The following is a 17,500-nucleotide window of genomic DNA, read 5'->3' on the forward strand; positions in this document are numbered from 1 at the left end:
AAGCAGAGACAGACACCCACAGCCAAACACTGAACTGAACTATGGAACCCAGTTTCAGAGAGGGAGGAGTGAAGAGAAAAGAGGTTGGGACCAGGCTGGTGAAACCCACAGAAACAGCTGAACCGAACAAGGGGGAGCACATGGACCCTAGACTGATATCTGGGAGGCCAGCATGGGACTGATCCAGACCCCTGAACATGGATGTCAATGACGAGGCCTCGGCACTCTATGGGGCTCCTGGTAGTGGATCAGAATTTATCCCTGGTATAAGAAAGGACTTTGGGAGCCCATCCAACATGGAGGGATACTCTCTCAGTCTGGACACATAGGGGAGGGCCTAGGCCCTGCCCAGGATGATATGATAGATTTGGGGACCCCCATGGAGGCCCTTAACCTCCCTAGGGAGCAGAGGGGGGATGAGGTGGGGGGCTGGTGGGGCGTTGAGGGGAGGGAAAGGGAGAAGGGATTGACATGTGAAGCAGCCTTGTTTCTAATTTAAACTAATAAAAATTAATCTCTTGGGGAAAATTTATTAAGTATGTAAACTTATAATCAATTGTGTGATTGCTACAAAAAATATATTACACATTGCTTGATTTTTTAAATCCTCTACAGTTAAATCAAAACTCAAATTCCCACCTTTATATATCTATTATAGAATATTATTTATAAACAAATATTAATAAATAAAATAGTTAATAAGACATTATTAGTATTTGATTAATTAAAAGACACACTCTATTTTAGAGGAAAATTTAAGCAACCACAGAAACGGCATACCATCATCTGCATCAGTGACGTTAAACACAAGGACAGTGGATCCAACAGGCAGGTTTTCCATTAAGGATGTGCTATAGGAGCTCATGCTGAAGACAGGTGGGTTGTCGTTGACATCAAGGATGTTGAAGTAAGCTCGGACGGTGGTAAACTGCCCCCCTCCATCCTCAGCACGGACAGTAAGTATGTAATACTGCTGTGTTTCGTAATCCAGGGCTCGAGTCAAGTTGAAGACACCAGTAACTGGGTTCAGGAAAAACACACCATCCCCATCATCTTCATCCACCACATATGTGATTTCTCCATTCACACCAGAGTCATCATCTGTTGCTAAAATAGCAGCCACCAAGGAACCTGCCAGAATAACAAACCAAGTTTGAAGTTAGTGGAATAAGGGTATCTGGTTACTTCTAGTAGTATAGGTTGGCCAAGAATGTATTTTTCTGGTCAAGTATTTTAAGTAGATGGCTGCTATAAAATAGGGAGCTTGGTATTCTGCTAACTTCTAGACTGACACACCCATCCCCTTAAACCACAACTCAGGGACCATGGCAAACACCCCATGCAGCTCAGGCTGCAGTGCAAGGGTTATCAGAGAAATAATCTTACTTCTGGCATTGTTTCCAGTGCTTCCAAGTGATAGGTTTAGCAATAAATCAATGCTTAATTATCAGAGCCCATAGCTAATGTGGGGAACTGGGGTTCCAAACAACATCATGTCTGTGTGTCCTAGAACTGGTAACCTATGGTGCCAGTAGTCACTACTGTAATTAATACAGAAAATAAATGTGCTGAGAGATTCATTAAGGACTGGGCATATCAGCTCAGGAAGTGAAGAGGCAACTGTCCAGGAGAGGGATTACCAGAGAGTCACTTCTATCCAATTTTCTGTGTAGCTCCAGCTGTCCTAGAACTCTCTCTCTGTAGACCAGGCTAGCCTCACACTCAGATACTGCCTCTGCCTCTGCCTCTGCCTCTGACTCAAAAGTGCTGGAATTAAAGGTGTGTGCCACCAGACCTGGCTGAAGGTTGATTTTTGAAGACGGCAACACAATGTAGTTGTGTTGGCTGGCCTCTAATTCCCAGCTATCTCCCTGCCTCACCTCCAGAGTGCTAGAATTGCAGGTGTAAGCCAACACATCCAGCTGCACATTTATCTTCTAAACTAAAATTTTGCTGATTCTAACGATTATTGTTTGCACAAGAAAAGGTTGCCAAGAAAAAATGAGTTAAGTAGCCTGGTTACAAAGCTAATGAGGGCTAGAGCTGCTAACTACAGTCTTGCATACTCTTTTTGGTTTGATCCATTTTTAAAGTAGAAAAAGTGATGAAGCTGGCTGCTGTGAAAGCTGATGGCCTGGGGCACTGGTCCATTCAGAAACAGATGTCTGCATTTACCAATCACATACTTACCTCACTTCATCTGCTCTAACTTATTAGTAATTTTCTCAGGAATTGCACAAAAGATGTTATGCAAAAAGATAACAAAATGTAATGTATATATTTTTATAACTGGAGGTAAATATGTGTTAAACACTACTTAAAACAACCTTTCTGTTATAGGTGGTTCCTGCAAAACACCTCTCAGGACATGTCACCTACCAGGGGTTGTGTCTTCTGGGATGTCAAAAGAGTACACAGGCCTGGAGAACTTGGGGGTATGGTCATTCACATCGCTGATGGTGATGTTGATCCTCATGTCAGAGGACTGAAGGCCATCGTCTGCTCGAACCAACAATGAATACTTGGACCTGTGCTCTCTGTCCAGCCTCCTGGTGGCTATGAGATCTCCAGATTCAGGGTCAATTCGGAAGCTGTCGTCAGCTCCACTAATGAGAGCATATGTGACCAGAGCATTTGCACCCTGAGGGAAAAGATCAGGCATGTGAACTGCTGGAGTGGAGAGCATCACTTCTGACAAATGGGCTTTGGGCTTTGACTGCATGTAACAGTATACAATTTCAGAAGGTGGGGAAAATAAACTTAACTAAGGCGGGGAGGATTTGTGCCCTGAGAATTAAAGACCATCAATGAAATAAAGACTGAAAATCCATCTGAGACTGTGCACTGCATGACCTAATATGACTACCACATCCATGAAGTCCACAGCAATCTACAAGGTCAATACAGTCTCTTTCAAAACCCTCATGGCATTTTTTATGGAAATAGGAAATAACACTGAGGACCGGAGAGGTGGCTCAGCAGCTGCTCTTGCAGAGAACCCAGGTTCCATTCCCAGTACCCACATGGAGGCTCACAAATGCCTGTAACTCCAGTTCCTGGTGATCTGAACCCCCCTTGTAGCTTCTATAAGCTCCTGCATACATGTAGTGCACATACACTCACACATACTCACAAATAAAAACAAATAATAAACAGAAAAGAACACAATTTTAAAATTCAGGTAGAAAAACAAAGGATCTAAATGAGAAAAAATAATGTTGAAGAAGAAAGCTGGAGGCAATACTCCTCCTGATTTCAAACTATATTTCAAAACTACAGTAATAACACTGTATTCCTAGACATATCCATAACAGATCAGAGCAGAAAATTCAGAAATAAATCTGCAGGGTAGTCAACTGACCCCCCTAGTAAACTTGGAAGAATAATCTCTTCAGCAAATAATCTCTTTCAGAAAAGAACAGGGCCAATATCTCACACTGTGCTCAAAAGTCAACACGTAGAACGTGAACTCCTCAACATAAGACCTGAAACTCTAAGTCTCCTGGACAAGACACAGAAGTCTCTCTTCCTGATGGCATTGTTTTTGGTGATTATTCCATAGTCATAACACTGAAAATGCAGGTGACCAAACCACAAAGAGGTAAGTGAGGTAATAGCAAAGTGAAGGACTTCTACATTGTGAAGAGATGGGCCATTGTGACAGCAAGAGATGTTAGCAAATTTATACACATGATGGAAGGTTAATTTCTGAAATACTCAGACCACAAAACATTTGTTTTGATAAAACTGACTAAGGACTCATGTAGTCATCTCTCCACAGAAGTGGGGAAAGGCAACAGATGTGTGAAACTGGTTCAGTGTCACCAACTGCCATGGAGATTCAAACAAAATTACACAGATGTGCCCACCTCAGACCTTAGAGGGAAGCTACAATAGAACACCGTAAGAGGCAACAAATGTCAAAAAACTGCGAAAATAAGAACTTCGATGTCTGTCAGGGGGATGCAATAGAAACAATAGGAAGGGTCTCAAACACAAACACACACACACACACACACACACACACACACACACACACACACACACACACACAGCCTGCAAATGGATTCATCAATTCTACTCCTAGTATTTATGCAAAGGAACTGAAATTAGTGTTTCAAAGAGAGAGTGACTGTTTCCTTTTCATCACAGCACTGTTTGCCACAGTCAAGATTGGGAGATGAACTAGCCCCTCCGTGGATGACTAGAAAGGGGTGTGATCTACACATGCCAGTGATATTAGTTCTAAAAAGGAAATTCTTTCCCTCATGAGAGCTTAAAGATAACACTCACAGAGGATGGAAGTCACATGATACCAATTACATGAGCCATCTGAAGCAATCAAGCTCAAGGAACTGAAGTAAAATGCTGTTTCCTGAGGCTGGGAAGGGAGTGAGGAATTGCTAGTTCTTTCCATTCTTAGAGAGGAAGACACTGGGCAGAGATCGAGTTAACATATACCCAATCCCACTGTATGCTTCAATTTGGGTCCCAAAACTCCCTCAGCCCGACTCACTCAGTTCATGTTCCCCCAGTGCTGCACCGTAATGACAATTAAATGCCAAGTGCTTTGGATAATAGAAAAGCAAAGAAGAGAGAAGGGCCCCTCTGTGTTGCTTTTGGGGAAGATACAATGGAAAGAGGACAATGGTACTGAGTGTCATAGACTGTGGGAATGCCTTGAGTGTAAGCAAACATTCAGAAAAAGGGGGAGTGAATGAGTGATTAGAAGACCTTGGAGAGTTTTTTTTCTTTTTTGGTTTTTTGAGACAGGGTTTCTCTGTATTGCTTTGGAGCCTGTCCTGGAACTCCCTCTGTAGATCAGGCTGGCTTCAAACTCACAGAGATCCTCCTGCCTCTGCCTCCCAAGTGCTGGGATTAAAGGTGTGCACCACCAACACCCAAATGGAGAGTTTTTATTGTAAAGAAATGGTCTTGATAAAAAACATTTGGATATATTTTGGAAAATTTCAATTGGTGCACAGATTGGCTTGAATTCCATAGTCTTGAAATCTGATTCTGTTTCACCTAGAAGTATATGCTGATAGACAGACAGGTAGAGATAGAGAGACATCTGGGGATGCAGATATGGGGATGCTGTAGATACAATAAGATGGCCTACAGCGCGGAAAAGATGAAAAGACACTGAGGTGAATGGGAGCCAAAGAGATTGCTGCTCCTTTACCCAAAAGCTGGGTGAGGTGACTAAGGTCAGCTTCACAGAAATGGCTATCTGGCAATTAGAGATTGCAAATGACTTCTAAAAAGATCATGATATGAGGTGAAAGTTGCCGAAGGTGATAATTTAAATCAGAGTACATGAGAAAGAAGAGCAAGCCCAAGACTAAACATTTGCTGTCCAAGAGCAGACCAAGTGTCATGAGCCATGATAGATAGAAAGCAAGGAGAGGCCAGAGAGGAGAGTCAGATGGATGGCTACCTAAGGTCAATGAAGAGATCCAAGAGGAGTGCACCCTAGCAAAGCTCAAATGCAACGAGATTGTACAAAGTTAAAGACCATGTCAATGGAGGCATTGACTTCACAGCAGTGAGTGTCTCATAAATACACTGTTATCCTTTGAAACTAAAAGGCCGTCAGAGTTGTAAATTCTTAGCTGTGTGCCTTCTGACAGAAGTGCTAAGTGCACACTGTACAGGTTGGAGTGCCATCCTTGGAAATCCATGCTTTAGGCTGATTCCTGCTTAGCACTTTTGTGTCTCATTGGGCCACACATGGGGCCTCTATCTGCCTTCCTTATATGCATAATTGGGATCATGTGACTACTTGCCAAACAGGGCAGTTTCAAAGATTACATTGGTTAATACCCATTTTTAAAATTAGAGTGGTTCTTGATAAATACAGGATTAAGAAAATGCTGGTTGATCATATACTTCACTTTTTAAGGGAAGTATTTGATGATGTGGCAGTCTACAACTAGAGAGAGGAATCCCTGTTATTCTACATATAGAAAGTGGCATCTGATGCCTTATTATAACCACTGATCAGGACCCCAAGGTAGTAAGTATTGCTGGAGTTCTTGAATTTACAAACTTGTTTTGATTTAAATACAGCTTCTGGAAACCAATCTGCCTTTTCTCATTGTTACTATCCAGAAATATATTTATTAAAATATTCAAAGAACTCTCACAAGCAATACCAGGAAGAAAGTAGAGTGTTGTGTGAAGATAAAAGGCTGACTGACTGGGTTATAGATCATAAGCCCCTGGACAGCTTTTCTGTCAGAGGTTTTGATGTTTTACTGTGTGTGTTTCTGTTTCTGTGCACGTAAAGGGGTCATCTTCAACAGCATGAAGCGAAAACATCCTCATTCGAAACTTATGTTCAGCAGCCTTTACAGGCTTTTTAATGCTGTATTCCCAAATCATCTTAAATTTAATAGAGCCTCAAAATCTCCCATAATTTAATAAGAGAAGGGCTGAGCTTGACACATTCTCTTTGTGTATTCACCTGCATCTAACATATTTACTGTAATTTTATGGTCAAACAGAAACATGCAAACCGTATTTTTCATGACTGATCTGCCCACATTCTGAACTGTTCTATTTCACAAAGAACCCCACCCCTCTAGTGGAGCCATGGCCACGGATAACAGCTACACTCCATTCTGAACCATCCAAATGATACAGACTGGGAAGCTAAGACAATTTGAAGAAGCAGGAACATTTTGAAACCATTATACAAATGATTCCATACTTAGAAAAGCCCCATCTACAAATGACTCAGGACAATAAACAATGTTCTTCAAACAGTAATCATTTTCCTGAAAGGAAGTGAAGCCCATGTCCATGCAGCAATCCGTTCCCCTTCAGAATCAGCTGGTGCTATTTACTCCTGAACAGCTGAAATGTCTGGTGGCTAATGTGGGGTTTTTGCAAAGTCTGTTTGTTTAACATCCCAATCCTGTCAAGTGGGGACACACCACTAAAGCACCATTCCTGAGCAGCCAGAGGCAGAGCCCCACAGGAGGATTCCAGGGTAAATGATGATAGCCTGCAATCGAATTTTCCAGCGTGAAGTGGTGTTTTCAAAAACTGAACTTCTGAATGTTCTGAGCCGTCCTTAGCACACAGACCTGGTTACTAGAGAATGTGGCCTTCTAACACTATCATTTTACTCAGTGCCTTATGGTTTCTCTAAATATGAATATCCCCATATTATATATTATATTATACCATATATTTTATATAGTATATGACATATAGTGCATAATACCTTATATTGTATATATTACATTTAACATGCAGTATAATGTGTAACATGGTATATAATATATGCTATATGTAATATATAGTATGTAATATATTATATTACACTATATATATATATAATACGTGAAAGTTCAATAATATGAAACAGATATATTAATTATAGAAAAGTGTGTAAATTGTAAAACAATAAGATGCAACATCTGCAAGCTCAGAGCATTGAAGATACCCCTATCTCCTCAGTCAGTAACACAGAAACTTCCTGTGTCACCACAGAATAAAAGATATGCCTTGCATTTCAACACTGCTCTGACAAGTAGATGAAGAAAGCAAAGTGCAGCCAAGGCTTCAGAGAACAGGAAGCATTCATACGAGCTTCCATTCCAACCAAGAGGTGGGGTGCTGAGAAAGCAAAGCCCAAATACCAAGGGGTAATCAAAAATAATTAGCATTAACCCATCACAAAGAACTTGGAGGCAAAGATAAATCTCTGAATCCTATAGGGAGCTTGTATGTCCATCCTGCTCTACAGAGTCAAAGATGGCCAACTTCCCATAAGAGCTAGAATATGCTGGTACCTTGGGGAAGTCCCCTTTTTAAGGAAAAGGGTGTACTGAAGGAGGAAAGAATCCCAAAGGGCTTCATCTTTTAAAAACAAAGAACAGTCCTAAAGCAGGCTTCAGCAAACCCATTTCTTGTGGGTTTACTGATTTATTCTCTCTGACACCATGCTTTTCTATAGCCCTTACAGTCTCCAGGTACCTCAGTCTTCTCCCAAAGATTTTCTCTCTCCATCCCGGACCATCTGACAAGTCCCTCCTCCATGACTATTTCTGCTTTATCCCTTTGCATCTTCACCCTGCCTGACCCTGAACAGGCTGCTTCACTCTATATCTTTACATCCCACAACCTTGTAAAGTAGGGTGTCTCCATGACCTTGTAAACTGGGTGTCTCCATGACTTGTAAAGTGGGGTGTCTCCATGACCACATCTGTAAGTTTACTCAAGTATTAAATCTAAAAATCACCTCTCAAGAAAAATAAGACTAAATACATGACAACCAATTTGAGTCTAAATATCTAGAAACAAAGAATCTCCCACTTTTCCTCAAATGTCAATGTGGCTACATCTTAAAGATGAGCTTGAAGGCCGTTGGGCATGAGCCATGTACACTCTGAACTCTCAGGCATAGCAAAGCCACAAGAGAATCATGCTATGCATACAGCATGGCACTCATGCCAACAGCGTGTGCTCTAGAAAGGGAAGTGTAAGTATGATCATCTCAAGATCATAGGTAACAATGGATCTGATAGTCCCCAGGGAAAAGTTCTTAGGAGAGTCATATGCTGATGAAAACAATCAAATTTCCATATATAATTTATTTGGAATCTACTATAATTTGAGTTGAGCAATCCCATATCAATCATAATTTCCCACAGAGTCAACATCAGTAACCACTAAAATATTTATTAAAATTAGCATAGCTATTGCTTCATTTTTCTGAATTGATTATAACAAAACATTTCAAACAAATAAGTTGTATTTCTCTCTTCCTAAAATTGCAATCACAGCCATTCAGCGCTGATTATTTTACATCAACTGCATGATATTCATGTTGATATTATACTCAAGTTGAAATCCATGAAATTTCATATATGGATACAACTAAATATATATCAGTGATGAGCTTTAAGAAAGTGAAATATTTGCATAGGATCAGTAGTACAGGTATTCAGTCTCACAACTGTCAGTGACCACTGACCTGGGGATCAGTATTAACATTTCTCCATGTAAAATGAAATAGTAGACACTAACAAAAAACATCAAATATATTTAGAAGAAAACTAGTTATCTAAAAATTTATTTTATTCTCTTCCCTCTTACCAAGTTTTGTGAAATTAACATTACTATGCTATTATATTTCTAAATTGTCTGTTAGAACTACCTCATCTGTTATTTATTTATTTTCCTTTTATTTATGTGGTTTTTTTTTTTGAAACATGGTCTCACTGCATAATCCTGGGTAGACCCAGCTGACTTCAATTTACAGAGCTCCATCTGCTTCTGCCTCCAGATTAAAGGTGTGCGCCACCAAATGCAGTCTTGTTCTACTTACTTATTCAATGTTAAAGAAAAACTCTATAAACTATTCCATCATAGTTTTTAAAAAATGTCATACCCTCTTAGGGTTGAGAGGGGAAAGCCAGTTGTGGAGGATGTTCTGGTGATTCTTAGGTTCACCCTAAATATTGTTAATTTTAAATTTGCTTTTTCCAATTACAAATAAAATAAAATAGATCCTCGGTGCTTCTCACTCTCTCTCTCTCTCTCTCTCTCTCTCTCTCTCTCTCTCTCTCTCTCTGTCTCTCTCTCTCATGTGTATGTATACATGCACATGAGTGCAGTATCCATGCAAAGAGTATTTTAGATCCCCTGGAGCTGGAGTTATAGACAATTGTGAGCTTTCCAAAGTGGGTGCTGGGAACTGATCCATGTCCTCTGCAAAAACAGCCAGTGCTCTTGACTGCTGAGCCATCTTAGCAGTTCCACCTTTTTTTTTTTTTTTGAGACAGAGTCTCTCATTAAGACCTGGGACCCACAATGTAGACTAGATGGGCTGAACAGCCCACCCCAGAGATCCTCCTGTTTGAGATGCTCCAGTGCTGGGTTTACAAGCTAGCACCATTGCACCCAGCATTTTTGTGAGGGTGAAGAGGCTTGAACCCAGGTATTCATGTTTGTGAAAAATGTAGTTTACAAACTGAGCATATTCCATTCTTACATCCCAGTTAGAACAAATTAATAGATGCTCTCTGGGAAAGAAGACAGAATTTGTAACTTTGGTCACTGCACACTAGAGCTCCCAACATGCACTTGAGATTCTTTAGGTCACTGCAATTACAGATTCTAAAGACATGAGCTACCTCATCAGCATCCATAGCAGTCAGCTGCATAATCTTAGAGCCATCTCCAATGTTCTCCTCCACGGTGAGATCCAGAGTGTCTGTTGGAAACACTGGTGGGTTGTCATTGATATCTTGAAGGGTTATTTCTACCTACAAAGAAAAATAAAATAAAACGATACATGAGGGCTCTTCTCGAAATGCAGACCAGGAGTCCATGCAGCTATCCTCTCCAAAAGGAAGGAAAAACAACCAAAAAGCAAGACTCCTTGAAAGAAGGATATAAAAAATATTTATGGGAACAAATAAGGCCAATCAGACAGCATATGACTTGCTGATGGGAAATGACTTTAAATGGTCACAGTGGAATTCAGACTGGAAAACATCCCTGAGAGTTGTCACTGATACTTCTCTAAAGGTCTCACCAAACTAGGGATCATCTACTTGAAACCATGATGCCAGCTGACACTGGTGAGGTGGTATAAACAGTTTTTGCCAGAAACATTTGCACAATGACAACTAATGTATGTGGGAAGTAAAAACATTTGCACATTGTTTTAAGAAACATTTGAAATCTCTCCATGTCACATCAATCATCTAAATTTGGGGACACAAAAACTACATGCTTGTCCATCTTGACTCCCATTTGCAGTAGCCAACTTCCCCTTTAAAAGCCATGATCCATAGATTCCAAGTACGACTGCATCTTTGTCAGAGTGAATTTCCCCACCTAAGAGACATTTTCTCAAGTAAAGATCCCCAAGGTCTGAAGAGCAAATTCAATCCCCGTGCAGCTCATCTGAGTTGGGTGTGGCACTCAGAGGCTCTGAGAAGACAGCAGACAGCTGCCAGTAGAGTGAAGGCTTCCTTGGAGAAGGTCACAAATCAAGTCAAGTTGGGGCAAAACTTATCCAGCCAGCCAGCAAGGTTGTATTTCTCATAGAACTGTATTTTGTGGGAAGCCATTGTTCATAGCTATCCTGTGAAAACCCTATTGGGTCCAGGGGTTAAGAGTATGGTTTCTCCTCAAGAGACACAGGAAAGGGGACGAGACCAATATGTGGGCACAATGTTGCTTTCTGATCCAAAATATTGAGGGAAATATAGATGTATTAGACAAATGAATAGAAAAACAATTGATCAAAGCAGAAAATATATAGAATTAATACTTAATAATTGCTGTGAGTCTCTCTCTACCTTTAGTGGAAGAGATTTGCTTGCCAGCAAATAGCTCAACATCACCCAGGCAAAGGCAAGAAAGGCCACAGGAACGTGTAGCTTTGCTGTTCACCAGCGAGGGCACTCTACACCCTCCAACTGAACAGTGTTCTATGGCAGCTGTGAGAGGCAACCCAGCAGCTGGAGGCTTAACAAATACTGTGGGTTTACAAACAAATTAGACTGCCTCTTGCCCAACTGATCCTTAACACTTTTTTCTTTTTGTGTCCAGCCCTCATCTCAAAATCAGACCTATGTAGAAAAGCTTTGAAATTCTTCTGTGGCTGAAAATTTCAGGTGCTGGTCCTGACTTTCCACCTTGTTTGAGACAGGGTCTCATGTTCACTGAAAACTCCAGGCTTGATAGTTCACCTGGAGATTCCCTGTCTACACTTCCCATCTTGCTGTGGGAAATCCATGATTACAGATGTGCTACAGTGTCCCACTTTACTTCTGAGGAAGAGGAGTTTGTGTCCTCACATTAGCACATCAGATTCTCACTGAGACATCTCTTCACACCCCTGGAACAACTACTGGACAGCTAGCTGCCAATGACAGATCTCAAATCCACAGTGACTCTTAGTTTGTCTTTTTAGGGAAAATAGACAATATTTTTCAACACACATTCCTTCATTCTGGAATCTAATGAACTATTTGAACATTCCAGATAAACCACTAATTATGATTGCTCCATCAAAAAACTCAATCAGATTTATAAAAAAAAAGAGGTCTTTAGAATTATAGTCTTAATTATGCTTTTGGATATCTTTGCTAAACTTTCAGTGTTTGATTTCTGTGTTTTATATGATAGTTCAAAACAAACCATTCCACATCTTCATCCAGACAGGAGATAAAAACTGTTGACATAGGAATCAGGCCAGTGAGCCAAGCTCAGTCCCTTCTGTGCACTGCACCAATGTGAAGAGAGCTCAGAGAAATCCCCAGGGATGGGAGACAAGCTTCTTTGACTCAAGGTGTCAAAAGCAGGTTACCAATGGGGGAGGAAGAATGTCAATGCCTCTGTTTTCACTTCCATCTCTAAGCTCACTTCACCTTTGCCCTTAAAGGAACAGGGTCTTGTCCTATTTTCTCCTGTGATGTTCCAGGCTCACACAGGCCCAGCACTAGATAGACTCCAAAATGCTGAATGATAAATGTTGGAGTGAGTGAGCATGTCACAGGCAAAGCAGTCCAGATTCCAGAAGAGGATAATTTGTGCATGTGTGAAAATGTATTTATAGTTTGGATATAGTTTTCAAATATCACTCACTGTATTTGTTGGATACACACAGGTTTTCATAGTAACACAGCTGACATGCTCCATAGTTCTGGGTTGTTACTAAGCCTGGGGCCTTCGCAACCTCACACCTGGCTCCTGTGAAGGCTGTGCTTGTGGGCGCATGTGTACTAGAGCCCGCACGCGCACACACGCACACACACACCCTAAAACAATATGTGGCATGTGTGCTAGTTTATTATAACTATTAAAATACTAAAGCCTGTTAGCCAATTCATGCACTTAAGGCATTATGAAGCCTGTTTCAAATTCTTTGCCTCTATCAGCCTTTGCAAAATAAGTCACAATGTGTGGGGCAAATGTCTTGTGTCCTTTGTAAGCTTATAGGATGTATGGCACACCAAAAGCTCAGAGAGCCATTCACTTATGGAATGTATTCATATTTAAGAAATCTGGAGGATCATCATGTCCATTTCCTTTATTTTACAGAGAGTGTGAGCCAAGGCATTGAAATGTCAAGTGGTTTATCTAAGGAAAACAATTCGAGGCCACAGGGCCGGGGTCCATTGAATTTTCCTCAGCCGTGTGCAGAGTCTGGAATGCTGAGCTAGCTCCATGATGTGCCCAAGGCCACCGCCCTCTGCCCTTGGTGTTAAGGCACAAAAGCCTGTCACATGAAGCATGTCCTTATTCAAAAGTAACATGCAAATTATGGTTGAAGACATTAATGTTTGAAGAGATATATGAAGAGCTAATTTGTTAACAAAGAAAAAGGAGCAAGGGAGCAAGGGCAGGAGGAGGGGAGGGGAGGGGATGGGAGGAGAGCGGAGTGGATGGGAGAGAAGGGTAGGAGGAGAGGAGAAGAGAGGAGAGGAGAGGAGAGGAGAAGAGAGGAGAGGAGAGGAGAGGAGAGGAGAGGAGAGGAGAGGAGAGGAGAGGAGAGGGTTTTATCCACAATTTTCAAATTCTTAGGATATTTCATCTGTGACTTGTGGAAAGATACTCAGATAGGTTTGTCTTTGTGTTGCATCAAGTTCAATTACTCACTGAGTAAGAAGTTCCAGGTGTATATTACAAATGAAGCTGTAGTGTAGATATACGTATACTTTATTTCTTTCAAAAATCAGAGAGATAATGTTCTCTACCTAAATGTTGAGTTCCTTTTTAAATATTTCAGAAATTACTAACATAAATAGTTGGAGAGATAGAAAGTACACAAACTATAAAACAGCAAGTCACACTGTGTCAGGGCAAAAACTAAATATAAAAATAAAAGCAGTTAGCTGAGTGGCAAGCCTAAGATATAACATCCCTGTCATTTTATCTTTGTGGAACTGACACTTTAATAAAATCCAACCTGTATTACTAGACATCTGGAATGTATAAATTATGAAAAGCATTCCATCAAAACTAAAAGAGTTCACATGTACTACTGATATGGATATTGATCACATAAAAGCAAAGTCTTCAAGTTTATTTTTAATTGTGTATGTGAGAGAGCGTGCTCATGTATGTGCACATAGATACAATACCTGCAGAGCTAGGAATGAAGTTACTAGTGGTGGTAAGATACTCAGCATGGGTGCTGGGAACTGAACTCAGGCCCTTCTGAAAGGGCAGTATATGCCCTTGACCTCTAAGATATCTCCCCAGCCCCAAAGGCACAACCTTTAATGAATAGTTTTTGCTAAAATATATTTCAATAATAGAAGGTTATAGCTCCAAATTTTCTACATATACCCACATTCTGTGGAAGTTGGTAGAGACTGAGAAATCCTTACTCTAGATGATTGGAGTCAGTGCTTTCCTGCTGAGCAGCTGCGTCTAGATTTGTAGAAATTTGTAAGGCTATAATGACAGATTTGGGGCAAGATATTCAAGTCTAAGTACCACATTCACTTTGTTTCGTATGTGTTCTCTACACATGTATTTATGACATATTTTCAGTTTGCCTGTGTCTTGACTGCTTCCCAGAGGCAAGTATGGAATTTTCCATTTGTGGCAGCAATTCCATGCTTCAAACACTACGTATTTTGAAGCATTTCAGATTGTCAGAGTAGAGACACTTAGCCTGTCACTGAGACTCTCCAGTTCCCCAAACCGTTAGTAACACTCAAAATAGTGACTTCTAGATTGTGAGATTTGGAGAGGACAAATCTGTCTTGTTCATATTTACAACCCACACATTCCTAACAGCATCTTTCTTTTCGAGACACAAGACATGTCATTTTAAAGCAAACCCATTTTTACATTTCTGCAACAGTGACTTCTTACTGGGGTATGAGGAATATACTGAGTGAAGCTGTCTTCAAAACTTGAATCTCCCCAATCCTGTTGCACTCCTAGGCTCTTTTGTATCCCTCTGGCCACCAAGTGTCTTCTCGATGGCATTAAATACACAGTGGTAACTTACTGACACCATGTTCACAATGATGGCTGAAATAATAACAGAGCTTGAGACAAACATTGATGTAACTTGTGTAGAAGAGTTTCTATTTGAGAGAGCCTGGATAATCCTCAGAAGGGCCCAGCACCACAGCAGAGGCTGCCAAGCTGAGTAGCACAGGGCTATTCCAGGGAGCATTGCCCACAACAGACCATCACTCTGTCACTCCAGTGACATTTTGCCAAATGGTACCTAGGTCTTAGGTATGCAGACTGGGTGTGCACTGCTGAAAATCACTAAGGAAAATATTGTAATCTCCTCTTCAGTAGGGAGGTCCCACCCCCTCTTCCAAATGAAGGTCCAGTTGAAACCCACCCCACTCAGTCTTTGTGTATGATCGGTCACTTCCTGCTGCCCTGAAGAGGAAAACGACACCTTTCCTGCCTGACCTGAGATGTCATGTGGATTTTACATTTCCCAAAAATGTCTGGGCTCAGCTGTGCAGAAAACCCAGGGTTGCTGGGACATGGGAGCCGACCATCTACCCAGGAAATAGAGAGCCGTGTTTATTATGCAGGCAGCAGGATGACTCGTTAGAATCATCGTTCTGGGTGGATAATCAAATTTAGACTTAAATGTGTTAATATCTACTCGGACTAGAATCAGATACTATGTGATTTGTTTTATTAAATGGGATTGGCTCATTGATTATGCTCTGTGAGCCCCTGGGAGCAAATCTTTAGTTGTTAAATTTATATGAAAGCATACATTTGCTGTAATTATCAGACAGGACTCTGGCATTCTGCATTAGTTTTGTTTTGGTTTTTGATTATAGATGAACTAACCAGATAGCTTCATCAATAGAACCCGTGGCTGACTCCAGTTTAAAATCTCAAGGAGAGACTTAAATATGGTCCTGAGTATAACAAAACTCCAACCCCTGTTTACACTGTAATATGTAGCTTTGGGCTCTACATACTTTCATTTCTTAAAAAGAAAAGTGACACAGCTGTAAAGAATGGTGCCAAGGTCTCCCCCAGCTGCTTTGATTTTGTTCATCAGTCCTTTCCCTATTTGGGGTGACCACTGGGAGTTCTGTTGCCATGAGTCTGGGTGAAGCTTTCCCTGTGTTCTGAACAGTTCATCGTGCTACAGAGCCAACATCCAATATAGTTTGCGAGTGACTCACATTTTAGTTATGAGAAGGTCTGAACAAGGAACAGCTTACATTAAATGCCCAAATGTCAGGAACGTGGTGTTTGGACTGTGGAGGCACCCAGGGTCATGTTCGGCCTATGAGCAATATCCTCGGAAATTTATTTATTTATTGTGTAGACCTGACCTAATTCCACAGTCTGTGGTGATAAGAGTGTGTGTCTCATTTTGACAACTGACTGGAAGAGAGACACTGGAATCCTGATGGATTCAGAACTTGGAGGAATGACTTTGCATGCCACTGTGTGAGAGCCTGGAAGGGGCTGTGCATTCATGCTTAGGAATGCCTTCAAGGGGAGCTGAAGGGTGTGAACTCCACACTCTTGACGTCTGAAACCTGCTACAGGACCTGAAGTTGCTGAAGTCTCAGGGAGCATCAAAGAGTTAAAACGAAATCTATGTATTTAGGCACCTTATTACTTAAGACTTATTTAGTTTGCTTTTCTTTTAAGTGTGTGAGTGTTGTCTGTATGTAGGTATGTATGTACATTTTGTGCATGCCTGGTACTCCAGGGGGTGAGGAGAGGGTGTTAGATCCCCTGGAACAGAAGTCACAAACAGATGAAAGCTGCCATATGGTTGTTGAGAATGGAATACAGGTCCTCTGTAAGAATAGCCAGTGAGTTCTCCAGCCTGGAGATATCTTTTCCCACTTAGAACTAAAAGGAAGCCAGGTGTGGCTGTTCAGGACCATAATTCCCATATTTGGGAGGCCCAGGCAAGTGGCTGCATAGAAAGTGGATCAGGCCAGGCTGGAGAGCCAGACCCATCTTAAACCAAACAGCTGGAGGAAAATTCTGGGGAAATGGTTTAGTTGCTGGTGTTCTTTCCATAAGCATAATGACCTGACTTCAATCCAGGACCTATGTGAAAAAGCTGAGCATGGTGGTAGCATTTGTGACTTCAGATGTGGGAAGATGGAGACAACTGGCTCTCTGCTACTGCCTAACTAGCCAACCCTGACTTTGCACAAAGTCCCAGCAAGAGTACCTGTCTCCATCAGAATAGGAGTAGTAGTAGGACTAGTAGTAGTAGTAATTCACTTTTTTAAGTGAATTACTTTGGAGGCAGGATACCCAAAGTTGTTTGACATCCACACGAATGGGCAAGCACACAGCTACACACACACACACCTGTTCACACACACAAACATACCCATACATGCACACCTGCGAACACACTTTCACACAACACACAAATGCATATACAGAATGAAAATGGAATAAGCCTTTACTAGAAATTGAATAATTGTTATTGCGTCTACACATTGTTTTACAGGAAACACTGTAGTAAAAGAAATATAATTTAGAAGGT

The 17,500-nt window shown here is 41.1% G+C and overlaps 1 protein-coding gene across 1 annotated transcript in view; it reads right to left on the reverse strand.

Annotated features, from left to right (window-relative positions):
- The window catches only part of Fat4 (FAT atypical cadherin 4), a 133,483-nt gene that overhangs the window by 67,521 nt on the left and 48,462 nt on the right, over window positions 1-17,500 (reverse strand). Inside the window, exons 2-4 of the mRNA XM_027391945.2 lie at window positions 10,152-10,283; window positions 2,380-2,641; window positions 781-1,131 (exon numbers count right to left, since the gene is read on the reverse strand). Coding sequence (XP_027247746.1) covers window positions 781-1,131; window positions 2,380-2,641; window positions 10,152-10,283 — 745 coding nt within the window. The remainder of the gene's footprint in view (window positions 1-780; window positions 1,132-2,379; window positions 2,642-10,151; window positions 10,284-17,500) is intronic.

The sequence above is a fragment of the Cricetulus griseus genome, assembly GCF_003668045.3.
Source record: "Cricetulus griseus strain 17A/GY chromosome 1 unlocalized genomic scaffold, alternate assembly CriGri-PICRH-1.0 chr1_0, whole genome shotgun sequence".
NCBI classification, from domain to species: Eukaryota; Metazoa; Chordata; class Mammalia; order Rodentia; family Cricetidae; genus Cricetulus; species Cricetulus griseus.